The sequence below is a fragment of the Trachurus trachurus genome (assembly GCF_905171665.1).
Source record: "Trachurus trachurus genome assembly, chromosome: 5".
Classification (NCBI taxonomy): Eukaryota; Metazoa; Chordata; class Actinopteri; order Carangiformes; family Carangidae; genus Trachurus; species Trachurus trachurus.
This window is the reverse complement of record NC_139896.1, coordinates 33668546-33683893: the sequence shown is the minus strand read 5'-3', so window position 1 is coordinate 33683893 and position 15348 is coordinate 33668546. Positions and strand designations below refer to the sequence as shown.

The window sequence follows — 15348 nt, the reverse complement described above, 5'->3', positions numbered from 1 at the left end:
AGTTTTGTCCAATTTTATGTAAATGAGGCAATATCTAATGAAATATGTGCTAATTTGCATACATTTCCAGAACCAAAATCTGAAAAATGGATAAAGCCCCTATTTTGTTGACATATGAGAGTCTGAAGTTTTTACAGAGGGGATTTTGGATATCTCTTTTTATCACTCTGTAAATGAGAAAATACTGTCACCAGCCTGTTTTTAGGAATAAAATGTTGTATAAATCAGGCTTTGAATGATATACTGTATCAACAATCCCCTCTGTAAAAACCTTCAGAATATAGACAGGGATCAAACTGGAAGGTTTGGTGTCTCTAAGTGCTGCTGAAGTGGAGATTTTGGACTCAGAGGAAAAACTCATTTTGAGAAAACGGCCTTTAAAGACTAGTATTGTAAAATTCCATAAATGTTCAAGAGAGAGAGAGAGCTTTACAATGATACCTGACATGACATGGGTCAGACAACAGACACAGCACAGTTTGTCACAGTGGCTGTTAACTTTTGGTGAATTTAGGAGAAATCTACTGACAAAAGAGACTAAATGAAGTAAAATAACCACCTTAATGTGGATGTTCTACCTTTTTTTCCCCCCGACTTTTCTGAAAGAATACATGTTAAAGAAGAAAAATAGCCCAAAATCTCAAAATTGATCAGTGCATGAAAAACAGTGTTTTTGCCTATAGTGTCTTGCTTATCATGCATTCTTTGCAAACTGATACGCAAGTCAGCTCGTTCTGACCTTTTCTCTTTCTTGTTCTTTATGCTACATTTTCCTGCTCTGCTTCTTTGTTGTCTGTCTCTCTAGCTATCTGCAGTCCAACAGCAGTAAAGATTTCCAGCGCTGCGTCATTGACATGCTGGAGGATGCTGAAGTGGTATCTACAATGTTGCTGCCAGGTGTGTATACTGTGTGTGTGTGTGTGTCAGTGTGTACCTTGTTACTGTGACATCAGCTCACATAGGTGTGGTTTAACGTCTGTAAAGAAAGACAGTGTGCCAGTTTTATTGCAGTGGGAAACACAGATATTTCTTATTTGGTTGTTCCTGCATAATTCATGAGTCCAGTTTTTTGTTCTCCAGACAAGTCAGTGCACATTCAGCCCAAAACTCCCACAAGTGGAGCAGGTACTCACAATTCAAACTGCCGTCAACATTTTCTGTTGCTCTCAGAGTTGTTGTGAGGTCACACAAGCAGAGCCCTGCTTCTCCTCTGCAGAAATTCATCGTCTTTTTAAGAGCATCTTTAGAAATGTATCCTGGATATACAGCAGACTTGAAAATGACATACTGAGTTTGCAGCATCCATGTCAGGGATCCCCACATTTTAGAATAGCTTTGAAATAGCATCATTGACTTGCTATTCAGCCTTTTTCTGGACATTCAAGTGTTGCTGGTGTTTTTAAAGGGACATTGTGTAACTTCTCCTGTTATCTATTCACGAAAATCGACTATTTCAAAAGTATGTTTTCCATTAATCAGTAATCACCCCCATCAACAATACACTGATGCTGCATTCATGTGCAGTCGGGCAGACGGCCGTCGGTAACAAACCAGATGTCATTTTAGTCACAGAAGTCCAGAGAAAGCCGGTAAAACTTGGGTCAGGTAAACAATCACCATGACAACATATTGTCACGTGTATTGTTTTGCCTCGTGCTGACGGACCACTTGTTTACATAGAGGCTTGTTTATGCCGTTACATGCAGCGGCTGTCGTCCGTCTGCCATCTGCCCAATTTCACGTGAATGCAGCATGAAAAATACGATTGAGTTGCTTGCGATATACAACCGCAACGCTAGATGGGAGGAATTCCTACACAATGTACCTTTAAATACAGTATGCATGCTAAAACACTTTCATGGGTTTACTACTTTGAAAAAAACTTCTCTAGAAGTAGTCTGCAGTATTAAATTGAGGCGCAGCTATAGATCATTATGTTGGCCTGGCGTCACAGTCTTTCCCACACAGGCTCCTGCTCAGCTCAGAGGTATGATTAGTTAATGTGCTGACTGATCAGTGTGTGTCTCCAGATTCTTGGGGTTTTGGCTCAGTGTCCGCTGTGTGATGATACTTTGGTGTGTGGTGATATGTTTGGATGCACTAAAACCTCCCATCTGTGGAAACCGGGGGTGCATCCAGAGTTTTCATCCCCCCTCCTCCCCTGACAATAACACTTTGGGACTTTGCTTATTGAGTCTGAAGGTAGAAAATGTTTTCAAAACAGACATTTACTGTGGAAGTGCAAATAATTGATGAACTGAAGATCCAAGTGGGGATCTTCTTCCCCAAACACTATTTTTACATTATCTGTTTCAAAGTTTGCTGAATCCGGTGATGGCTCACATGCACAGATCAGTAATACAGGATGTAAAAACAAAGAGTATCAAGTATTTTGTTGGGTTCTTTCACATTTTGCATAATGAGATAGGCACCGTATTCTTGGCAACGTGACTTACATCTGACGCACATTACTTATTTCTTGTCACCGCGTCGTTGACTCCTCATCAGGATCGATGGGAGAGCAGCATGAATCACTGCCACTCCAGCCCCGGCTGCAATCATAACTCCTCTCTCTCATCTTGACATTTGATTAAGTTGTTGTAGGCCCTCTAAAAAATGTGATGCAGAAAACAGTGGCGTTAATTATTACTTCAGCCTGTTTGCGTCCATTGCAGATGGTGATTTTGCTGCGTGGGCTGCGAGGGGTTGTGATCGTTGCTAGGTTACTGTACATGGTTGTTTACTTCCACATCTGTGATTCACATGCGGGCACGCCGACTGTGTCAGACATAAACTGTAGAGTTTTGGTGTAAACACAGGAATCAGATATGGGTCATTTTTGAAAGCAGATATAAACAGACAGCACAGAAAAATCTCCTGTTGGTAAACAGAGTCGGAGAAATACAACCTCAGCATCACCAGTGTATAAAGTGTTGAGCCTCATGGGGAAAATTACTGGAAATAAGCTTCTTTATCACTCATCATTAGATGCAAACAGACCAGTTCCTGGTCCTGGCGTGTTGATGCTTCACCTTCCTGCGCATTGATGGAGTTTTGAGGGGTTTTTTTTTTCTTCGTCTACTAAAACTAAATCACCAAGATGCTTTTTGCAGAAAGAACTCATCTGCCTGCTCTGAGACGCTGCCGGTCTCAGTGCAGACATTATTAGTGGCTTACTTTGCCCCTGAGCGTCAGAGGCGTTTGGCCGCTGAGAATAAGAGTGCAGTCGTGATGCACTGATTGGGAGGAAGAAGGAGGATAGTTTATGAGGTGCACGTCAGAAGCACAGGAAGGAGTTGACTCTGGAATCAATAATAGAAAAATAAATAAATCACAGCGTTCTGCTGCTCCTACCTGCAGCTATTATTGTCTGTGCCGCTGACTGTCACTGAACACTGGCTCCGCTTTTTTTTTTTTTTTTTTTTTCCCTACAGCCTTGTGTTTTAAGAACATGGTTGTCCTGTCCAACTTTCTTTGATTACCAACCAAGAAACTGTGGAAGGGCTGTAGCGAGTGAGTGGTTTTCTCTGACTGAAAAGGTCAGGTTAAAAATAAGCACCAGGTTAAACATACTGTAAGATCATTTCTGCCCTACAAAGGCAAAGTGCAGTATCTGTAAAAATGCCAAACTGAGAAAAACAGCTTTTTGTGTTTTTCATTGTCAGGTTTAAGCATCAAATTATGAATAACTACCAAGTCTATAATTGATTAGATAAAGGTGGACTGAATTAAATGTATTTTGTAGTTTGTCTTTCTGACCAATTTTGACCGTTTTATGGCAGATACTGCACTTTTGCCTTGGCTTTGGTGCAGATACTGCACTTTGGCTTGGTATTAGCTACAGATACGACACTTTGCCTTGGTTTTATTCCAATGGAATTATAGAGTAAATTATAGAATGTAGGGAGTACAGTACTCTTTGCAGACACTAAACTTTGCCTTGGTTTCACTGTGCTTTTTTGGATGGATGGCAAAATAAAAAGCCCAATAACTCCGGAAATTTTAGCAGCAGTACCAACCAGTGCCACACTTTTGATTGGTCAAAAAAAGAAAAGAAAAGAAAAAATGCAGATACTGCCCTAGATTTGCTTTGTATCTGCCCTGTGTTTGTGACGTTCATGTAAAAACAATATAGCTGTTAAACAAGGGAACAATGCGCAGAATGTTATATGAATGGATATAATATGAATATTATATTATATTCTGTGTTTTTTTCAGTTGCCCTGTTTTGATTGCTGCCTTCCTCAAACGACGCAAATCATATTAGTTTGTTGGCTGATATAAATATTTAGCTTAATAAATTGGAAAAACTGGAGGTTAATAAAAATGTAAATTAGATTAATGATTTGTAAATGTAGCCTGATGACTCCCTGAGGAGTCATGAATTGTTAGTTAAACAGCAGGCTGTCGTGAAGTGACCTAACTTTCGCTCTCTCTCCCTCTGTGTGTGTGTGTGTGTTTCCTCAGCTTCCTGGTGGATTATGACTAACAACTAACGAGTGAATCCAGAACGTCACATCTACTGCCTACACTGTCACACGGACAAAGACACATCGGCACAGCAACCCACCCACCTGCATGCACACGCTCACTCACATACACGCACATACTCACACATACACATACACACACACATGCATTTAAATGCTCATACGCACACAGAAGAATTCAAAAGGCATCCATGTGTTTGAAAGCAACGGGAGCCAGAGACAATGGCGTCACCCAGCATTCTCCAGCAGCATCTTTTAATGTTCCTCTGACTTCGACTGCTCATTATTGTGCCGCTTGTATCAAAGGGATAGTTGACACCCTATAGCCAATTTATAGACTTGAAAGTGACTGATTTTCTGCAATGCAAAAGCCAGTTTTTTTTTCATTTATGTTTTTATTCACAACCCTGACTTGTGCTATGGCCTCCTTTTTTGCAGTACTTGTCTGATAATTATTTCAGTGGAGAAAAGCCAAGAAGACGCTGGTGTAGGCTACTACATCAGTCCTGGTGAATTGGGAAGAAAATGACATCGCCTGTAGTGTTTTAGGCTTGTGAGGAGTTGTTTACTGGTGAATAAAATTAAAGTGGTTGAAAAAGAAAAGAGGATGAGAGATGGAGGGTTACTGCTGCCTCAACATGCATGCTGATGACTGTGGCCAAGAGCTTTCAGGAACAGTTCCTTTAGATCCTGGCTTGTATAATGTTGTATGATATTGTAGAGCTGTATTTCTTTTCTTTAGCTACCTTAATGTCATGTGCAGAGAATGAGAAAAAAAGCTGTTATTATAAAAGCTACACCTGCCCTGACATCTATCTGCAGTACTGCTAGATACAGTGGTCAGTTTTTTCTCTTAGTTACCTCTCCTTATCCTTCAGCCTGAGACAACGTCTTGGTCTCAAATGTAAAAGTAAAAAATGTGCGATTTTCTTGTATCACTACATTATAAAGAGAAAATATATTTAAGGTATCTTGTATTTATTTTCATCATGATAGAGTTCATTCCATCTGTACATTTAGATCTCGGATATATTCATATTTCTGTTGTGCTTTGGTTTGGTAATAAACGCCTATACCTGTAAACAAACTGAAAAGCAACTTTAATAAACTATTAAAGCTATTAATTGTTTTGACAAGTGAAAATGCTTCTGAATTTTCAGTGTGGACACAGCTTTTTTCCGTCTTTTTCCATCATATATATACATAGTATATACATATTGCAACGACAGGAAAATACTGCTGGACTGAGAGATACAGAAGATTCTTCATACAGCCATCAGGCTTTTGAATTCTTCTGCAAATGACAGACAAATGAATTTCCCTTTGGGGATTAATAAAGTCATTCTTATCTTATCTTATTATAAAGACCAATATTTCCACAAATATTATAATTATTGATAATAATAATAAAAACACAGGGGATGCTGGCAGCAGTACAGTGGTATTGAGGCATCATTGGTGTGCTGTACTTTGGTTTCAAATCGCAAGCCAAATCCAAACAGCCCGAATGATGCATCAAATGATAGTGTGAGAAACCATCGTTCACATTTATGACCCCAGCTCTGCAGCTGAATGGAGCAGTTCACTGTTTAGCCTAATAATCTGACTCACAGATAAGGAGCACAGAAACTTTTCCTTCATCTCTGTCAGTGATTTTGTTCATCAGTGTTGTGTGAGCTGTGAATGTCTCTCAACACTTTGACATAAAGACAGCACTTGAAATTTATTCAGAGTTTTTGTGACTCAAACTGGATTTAGCCACATCTAAGTCCCAGGTTGGAAACCTTTATGTGACAGTACATTTTATCCTTCCAATTCAACAGAAGGGCTGAAATGCAAATGTAACAGTGGCACACTGCAGCATCCAAACCAGACAGGAGATGCTGCACATACAAATTTATTGTGAATTGACCTGAGGCTACACGTCGAGGCCTGGAGAAGTCTATGTGTATGACAAGCTCTGAATAGCTGAATGTAAAGTCCTTCTGTACAGCCAGTATCTTGTTATGACAGGAACGCATAATTGCTGGAATTGCTGAAATTGTTTGTGCCAAATGTGCGACTGCACACACAAGCGTGCACACAGGCACAGGGGCTGGCACATCATTGCACTGATTGCTGGGCCTGTAATATTTGATTGCATGATTGATGCTGGCGAATTGAAACCCTCTCATCTTTAGCCTCCTGTTGGGCAGGCTGCTGCTAAGGCAGAATGAATATGTAGTGGCCATCAGGGCAGCCATGTAGATGAGGCTTGGAGGACATGTAGCCACACATCCTTTTTCACATCTTCAAAACCTTGAGGGGCATGTGTCACCACTACATCTGTTACCAGGAGGGGCGTCCAATTCACAGTGAATTATAGGAAGCGAAGAAAAAAAAAGAAAAAAACACTTCATGCACAGTGGATGCCACAATCAGATGAACAGTAATGTATTTATTTTAAACAAAAAACACATTATGGGAACATTTCACTGTGATGAAATGTCTTTATTTTGTTTTGTATCAACTCTTCTCCCAGAAACACCTGATAATGAATACAGTATAGATGCTGTGAAACTCAATAAAAGAACTGTATAGAGCATAATAAAACACATTACGTATAAAGCACAATTCATTCAGAGAAAATGCTTTGCTCTTATTTGCTTAATGTCTCATCCCGAGGTATGTAATTGAATCCAGGGAAGGAATGGCATACTCTGCCACTAACGACGAAAACCACATTATATAGAGGTAATGAAACAATTGTATAAATAGATTTAATTGTTATTGCTGAAAAAAGTATTGTAACAAATAGTGTTTTATTTCATTTTATAAAATATATGCCCCTTTTCTTAAAGGGATAGTTCAACATTTTGGCAAATTGGCCCATTGCCACAGTCCCAATAGTTTTAGGAGTAGGGTTGTTACCTTTAATTGGTGCAAGCTATTTTTAGAACGGCGGAGCAGAGCCGCGAGCTGCTCAGAGCTACGCTACAGAGGCTAATGGGATTTCTTGGTTTCCCTCATCAAACTCATCAAATACACAATCCAACAATTCCAAAATGCTCTCGTGGACAAGTTGTGACCTGTTCACCAGGCTATGAGATAATAACAGAACGTTATGAGACAGAGTTGTTTTCGAGGTAAATTCATGCAAAACAGCTGATGCGCATTCCCGTCGCAAGTAGTCTCTGCATTTTCCTTGAAAACAACTCTGTCTCGTAACGTTCCGTTATTATCTCATAGCGTGGTGAATGTGCAGGTCACAACTTGTCCACCAGAGCGTTTTGGAGTTGTTGGATTGTGTATTTGATGAGAAATCAAGAAATTCCATTAGCCTCCGTAGTGTAGCTCTGGGCACAGTGGGCAGCTCGCGGCTCTGCTCCGCCGATCTAAAAATAGCTTGCATCGACAATTAAAGGTAACAAACCTGCTCCTAAAACTATAGGGAGTATGGCAATGGGCCAATTTGCCAAAATGTTGAACTATCCCTTTAAGCTGCTGCGACACATACAATACTTCTGTTACAGCTGATGCTGCGTTATTAATATTCTATACCTGATTTATTGTCTGTCTCTGAGATACGGTAGGGGTTGATTTGCACAGCATCTTTTCCATTTTTGCACACAATGTAGGGTTTCTATGCTGGTGCTGCTGCTGCTGCTGCTGCTGCTGCTGCTGCTGCTGCTGCCGTCCCTGATGGATGAAAAACATACACATAGAAGCCACAACAGTTATTCAACATTCCAACATGGTACTGAAACAACATTCAGTGAGCGCCAACCAGCTTCTTTGCCTTTTACTGGATTTTATTCTGTGTAAATATGAACCATTTTTAAACACTTAGGGACATTTCCATAACCTATTCACTCTAGCTACACAGTATTGTCCTATTATATGTCTCCTGATTGTGAAACATGGACACCGATGAATAGCCAAAGTCAAGGTTCAGACCTTGTGCAGTCATTTCAAACGGTACAGTCCTCTGAATGACACTGCCGCCTCTCAGTGCACCCCTCCTTTAGCAGAAGTGGAAAAAAAGAGTCCTTTTTTAAATTCATTTTCAGGCAAGTGCCCTTGGTTCTCATTTGCGCAAACACACGTCACCAGAGCGAAAAGCCAAACCCTAAGGTGACCAAATTAGATTTGCTGTCCTGTATCATTTCTCCTCCTGCCTATTTCTCTGTCTTAGTTATTTCATTGTGCAGAGGGCAACACACAGAAGGTATTTAAAGTCAAAGCTTGTGTCACCTCTCTGTTGACAATGGCAGAAAACCTTGAAGAAAGTCAATACGACAGCACAAGATGGCTGTATTAGATATTTTAAAAGATAGTGTGAATGTGACTTAGCTCGCAGACACACTTTTCTAAAGCCACATGGCAAAATAAAAGTGTTGTAACATATTTGATACATAAATCCAGTTATAACTATAATGTGTGTGTTTTGCTCATGAATGAGATGTACAATATACAATGTCAACAGATGTCAATGTACAGTACAACAAACAAAAAGATAGGACACATGCAAATTAAAGAGGGCACCGGATAATAATTTTTTTGTGAAACTCATCTTCAGAGACATCCAAAAACTGGAGGCCAAAGGTGCCAAAGCAGCAGCTGCTGTGCTATTTCGTGCTTTACTTTCTCTGTTTCTTTTCACCCTGGAAACTTTATTGTGTAGGAGGTAATATGCTCAGAGGACGTCTTGTCTCTGAAAGACTGAGTCACTCACCCTCGTTGACATGGAGACTCCTCACACTGACTTTTAGGTTTTGCTAAATAGTGCCGTTTATTTTCCCAAGCTAATTGCATTCATAAGATAAGAATGGTTTACATTAAAAATGCAGTTTTTTGTGTGTTTTTTCCATGCTAAAATATGAAAGCTACATTTTATGCCTGTCTTGGATTGTGTTTTGATGGCAGCCCCTTGCAGCAGAAGTAGTTCCTCAAAACCAATTAGTGCTTTAAATCACTTCTGACCTTGAGGAACATTAAGTGTTCATAATAGCATGCTGCCAAAAAGCTTTTGAAAAAGAAAATGAGAAGGAGAGAGGGCGGGAGGAGGAAACGTCTCTAAAGAGAGATGTGATGTTGTGAAAAAGAAAGAAACGGATGGAGTGTTATATCAAAAGAATGGGAATTCATTGTCATGTCATGTCCAGCATGGGACTAAGTTATCACTCCAATGTCTTTTCGGTCTCTCTGTGAACTGAACTCTGGCCGATCCTCCAGCGCAATCGTATAATTTAAGCATCATGTTGAGCGGAGGTGAAATAAACAATGATAGCTCCCTATGGCCAGTTCCCTATGGCCCAGTAGACAGAGACAGACAGAGAGACAGAGACTCTGAACCAAGTACGGTGGGATGAAGAAATGATTTATTGAAAATGAAATTAAAACAAACGCACGATTGAATACAGAAGCTGGCATAAACACAGGCGATGAACACAGATCAGTCAACAAGGGGCAAACGCTGAGGTTAAATACACGAGGGAGAAATGAGGCACAGGTGGGGCAATTAACACAGGTGAGACACATGAGGTAATCACAGGAAGACAAGACACGGGAAATTTCATAAGCAGGACAAACAGGAGGCAAACCATGACACAAATCCAGAGGGTACTGGCAGGGCCGTTGTATAGGGGAGAAAGGTGATGATAATTCTAGGGGCCCAGCGCCCAGTAGGGCCCACAAAAAACCCCAGTAGTCTAATCTTTGTATGACTGAATTATTCTGCTTAGACTCTGACTAATACTCATAGTAATGCTGCATTAGCATCAAAACATATGTAGTCTAAGAAAAAAAGTGATAAAGTCAGGGGCCCACTTTAGTATTCTTTCAGGGGCCCCAGAATTCCTAGCTACGGCCCTGGGTACTGGATCTGACAGACACATTTCAGGCTATCACAAACTGTTTCCCCCTGTGATAATGGTGTATTTAGGAATGTCAGGCTGAAATTTGCAGTCCTCACTTGTTGCAGATAGATAAGTCACCATGAATTTCCTTCATTTGAACATGATTTGAAGGCCACATTTCACATCGGAACTACCCTCACGATGTTCCTTTCCTTTGGCAGCGCAATCTGTAAGCTGCATTCTTAGCTGTTAAGAGCATTCCCCTCTCTTTCGATTGTGATATTTTGCGATAATGGGCTTGAATTAACACAGAGTTGGTATTGAGAAGCCAGCAATATAATATGAATCATTTATTTGACAGATTTATAATGTTCCTTTACTATTGGATTTAGAAGAGACAATATCAGTTGTCAGGGTCAGAGGAAATTAGCTTAAAAGAAGCATGTTTTTTTCTGCTGTAAAGTTGAAGTAGGAGTCTGTGGGGATCGATTTGCTTTTGGAGCCAGCCTCAAGCAGCCATTTGAAGAGGTACAGGTTTTTGGTACTTCTGTGATGGCTTAATTTTTCAGCATTAGAGGTTGCTGCTTGTGTATAACATATCAAGATGGAGAGCACCATTATTGTCATTGAGAGCATTTTAGCATTTAGGCCAAAGACCAATTGTGCCTAAGTGTCCTCACAGTGTCACTGAGTGGCTGCACACGGTTGGTCTTGTTCCCTTTGTTTACAGTCGACTTCTTATCCTCTCACGATGAACAAAACCATCTTGATTATATATCATTATGTGAAACCCTCTACACACTCAGCTGCTGTTGTACAGTAGGCTACATTAGATGTATTATTTAGTAATCCAATGCACATACTGTATTGCTGTGCAGCTACTATCTACTTCACATTATTATACTGTAACCTATTCATCATTCAGAAGAAGCTTATTGTTTTCTGTGAAATGTATTCAGATTACAACGGAACAACAAGCTGCACAAGCTGCACATGGGACCACACTCCAGTTGTTAAAGGAACAGTTTGACATTTCGAGGAATGTTCAGTTTCACAAGAGTATACCACTTTCATATCAGATACTCATATGACCAGCTACTGGTTAGCTTAGCTTAGCAAAGAGACTGGCAATTGTATGTGATTTTTAAAGGAAAGATGTTTGCTTTTAACTACACGTTTGCATGCAGATAATAGCTGTCTAATGCAGACATTTAGAGTGTCAGTTGCACTCGCCCACATAAATTAACAGTACATGACCTCAAGATACAAAATGCACATGAACACTGGGGGCAGTGCAGGGACAGCCAGCTGTTCTGCACTGAAATGCTCAGTGTTGTGGTGTTTAATGAGCAGACTAATCCAACAGAGCGAATCATCAAACATCTTGGCAAATATTGGTTGGTGTTTCTGAACTTTCACTTCTAACACTGGAGAAATATTTTCATGATGTGGGACTCACAGACCATCTGCAGGGGCACCGCTGTCAGTTCTTCAGCTGTGATCTCTAACTAAGAAAAAAAAGGGAAAAGAAATTCAGCCTCATCCTCCAGTAACATGTGTAGCACTTTGACAATTATGTTCCAGAGACAGCTGGTTGTCTATATATCTCTGGCTTTAGAGGTGCCGGTGGGCAGATGTTGCTATGTTTGTACAGAGCTTCAGGCGTGCAGTGACTTCCTTTCCCAGTCTGTACCCTAAGCTAACCAGATGCTATATATATATATTCATTGCACAAACACAACAGCAGAATCAGTTGTCTCTTCAAGTGAAAAAGCAAATATTCATATTCCCCAAAAATGTCAAATGAATCATTTAGGTTTTTTGAATGTAACATATTCACATGCTGCAGCAAGTAAAGAGAAACGTGTCCACAGATTCATTTGAGGCTAATTATGTTTCAACACATAATGCAAGATCAGTTAACTTATCACAGGTATTGTGACAAAGCTGCTGCATATTCAAAGGTCATTGAAGTGAATTGTTAAATGTAATTCTTCTACCATGTGGGAAACTTATGACTCATAAAATGAAACCAATTAGATGTAAAAACACACACTTAGCAAGATGAGGTAGCAAGAAGAAACTATCAATTTCAGTGTTTGTGTGTATGATTCAGTCTTTGTTATAAAAGTAGATGATGGAAACTACAGGAGTCAGAGCAGTGGGGAAATCAGAGTTGAGGGATGAAAAGAGGGGACGGTTGGGAGCGAAAGAAGGAGAAAAAATATGTTTTCTGTGTCTCTGCTTTGCATGCTGCAGCTTGTTTTTGAGGCATCATGAGACAAGCTTTGGAAACGAGAATCTAAACTGACATCCATTACGCCGCCTCCGGCGAGACATTGGGACAGAAACCAGGCACATAATTAAACCAGTCTCTCCACAATCATTACAACATTGTGTAGTAGCTTTTTTTTTTTTTTTTTTTTTTTTGCCAGGAAACTAGCAGAAAGAAGCAAAAGCAGACTCACCACACACTGCCCCTCTGTCCCCAGTAAACACAGACACACACACAACTGTGTACGTTTGCTGACTCTACTTTTTCCCCTTTCCTCTGTGCAGATTCACTTAGCTGCCAACTAATAAAAATAATAACCAACAGAACATCTTTGACGCAGAACAGAGCAAGATGACAAGACCAAGAGCACTCACAATAGACAGAGTTGTAAACAGCTCCATGCCTAAACAGAGGACACTCAATACTCTTGCATAGGCCGACGGTATACACTATACAGAATTCCCACAGTATGGAAGGGACAGTATGTACAGATCCATAGTAGCTTAATAGAAAAACAGCATCTTAGTCACAGCACGAAACCACTCAGTGAATTATCGATGGTACAAAGCAAACGTCACGATCCTGCTACTAGACAGGCACAGAAATAAACAACAACAGTGACTCTGGCACACACGCTGACTCACACAATTACATCTACAAAGCATGAGTCATATTTCATTTTTAGATTAACTAATGATAAGTAAATGCAATTTGTAATCAGTCTTTTTCAGATCTTTGCTAACAAAGACAATTTATTACACAGAAAGCCAAACTACCGTAGCTGCTTTTGTTCAGATTTGTTATTCACCACTGAGAGCTATGGCTGCTGAACTGTGAACTGCAACTAGACAATTAGTCACACACTGAACTGTAGAATACATCAAATAGCACCTACAACAGCAAAACGCTGCTCAAACATTAATGCATAAATAACCCTTAAAATACTCAGTAACATAATTTGTAATGGAAAAACACTCTTTACACTATAAAACTCTTTCACTTGTTTTTTTACTCTAGTAAAATATTTAGGATAGGACTTGTAATCACAGTGTACTATTGCTACCATTCATTACACAAAGTATCCTAATGTTTGCACTACTGTCCACTCATACACTGAGTGCATTTCTCAATCAATGCATTCAATTATCAGTTTCATAATTTGACTAGCACTTGAGTGTTTATATTTACCAACAGTCTGCTCTGATAAATTGTTTTTCAGTTCAAGATACTTTGGGGATTTTGCATATGAATAGTGTAGACACAAAATACTGAATTATAAGATGATAAAATGTGCTGCATTGCAATAGATTAAGCTATTGGGCCAAATTACGATCATTTCTATTGTTACTGTTGTTAATCTAGTCTAGTTTTTCTCTCCTGGATGACATTGTGCTCAAATTCTGTTTGAAGAGATCCTACATACTGTAAGCCATGATTTGTACAGGCAGAGTGGAATATTTGGGAGACTGTGATCAAAGAAATTGGGCATTTCCTCTTCATTGCAGCCTGGTGCAACAAGTCAGCAGGATGTCGGATCTTCTAACTGCGCAGTCATACTTCAACAAATGAGATCAGATACTGCCACCTTGTGGTTACAGATTACATTGCACTTCACTTCTGCCTGATGGCTTTTGAATTGGATTAATGTTTTTGCTTCTTTGAAGTAAAACATGATGACTAATGTAACCGTTGAAGTCAATCATCCTCAACATCTTACTGTTCTCTTGAATAATGATCTTCAATGTGAACTGACTCGAATATTAATTAACTTCAAAGATGGGAAAAACATTATGTATTATACATGACAGAACTTCCACCCACTTTAGAATAATTCAATCTTGCCAAGAGCCTCCTCATTACCTCATACCTGAATTCAAAGATGCCTCTTGCATATTTCAAAAGCAGTCAATGAATGATTCACAACATCAAGGAGACAAAGAGGAGACGCAAAAATAATAATAAAAAAACACTTGTGTGGCTTTTGAGAAGAGCCCCGACCTCAACCGACTGAGCTGTGGAACCATAGAGTTTGTTTCTATATTCTTTCTCAGAAAATCTGTAACAAATTTCAGAAGTTGTATAGAAACAATAAACATATTTGGATATGGATTATTTTTCTGTAAAAGTATATCTACCTCTTTTAGGAGAATCTTTTGCAGATCTATATAATGAGGTTTTATGGGAATTCTACAGAGCCAAACTAGAGGAAAGTGGCCCACAAACCAAATATCTAAAATACTAAGAGTGTTTGAGAAAATGGCACAAAAAGTTGTGTTGCTTTTTATAGTGCAGGTTTAGAGAATGTTCTCAAAATTATATAAAGCTAAAGCTAATTAATGCAAAATTAAGTAGACCATCTAAATACTGGATAGAATATTTTACTTAACCATTTATAAGACGAGCAGTAGTTTTTTCATTTAAATTCAAATAAATAAATAAAGACATTTAAAGCAGAAGTAAGCGATATTTTTGTGTTAATATAAGTCTTAAATAGTTATATCTTCCGACAGCAATCACTTACATAGAGTGTTTGGACCGAAACACGGGTCTGTCAGTCACTCTGCTCTGAGCCGAGGAGAAAACTTTTCTCGTATCCGACAAGTTTTATCCAATGAGGAGAGAGAACGGCATGAAGGGCTGTGTGACATAGGGACTACGACCAATAGATCCATGACGAGGGCTGCTAACTCCATCGGCTGACAAGACGTTATGGTGCGTTCAAGGCAACCCGTAACTCGTGTTTTTC

General features: G+C 39.5%; 1 protein-coding gene across 1 annotated transcript in view; it reads left to right on the top strand.

The window, feature by feature from the left end:
• The window catches only part of necab3 (N-terminal EF-hand calcium binding protein 3), a 41748-nt gene extending 36341 nt beyond the window's left edge, over positions 1–5407 (top strand). Inside the window, exons 13-14 of the mRNA XM_083971046.1 lie at positions 806–897; positions 4468–5407. Coding sequence (XP_083827172.1) covers positions 806–897; positions 4468–4496 — 121 coding nt within the window. The 3' untranslated portion in view covers positions 4497–5407. The remainder of the gene's footprint in view (positions 1–805; positions 898–4467) is intronic.
• The last annotated feature ends 9941 nt before the right edge of the window (positions 5408–15348 follow it).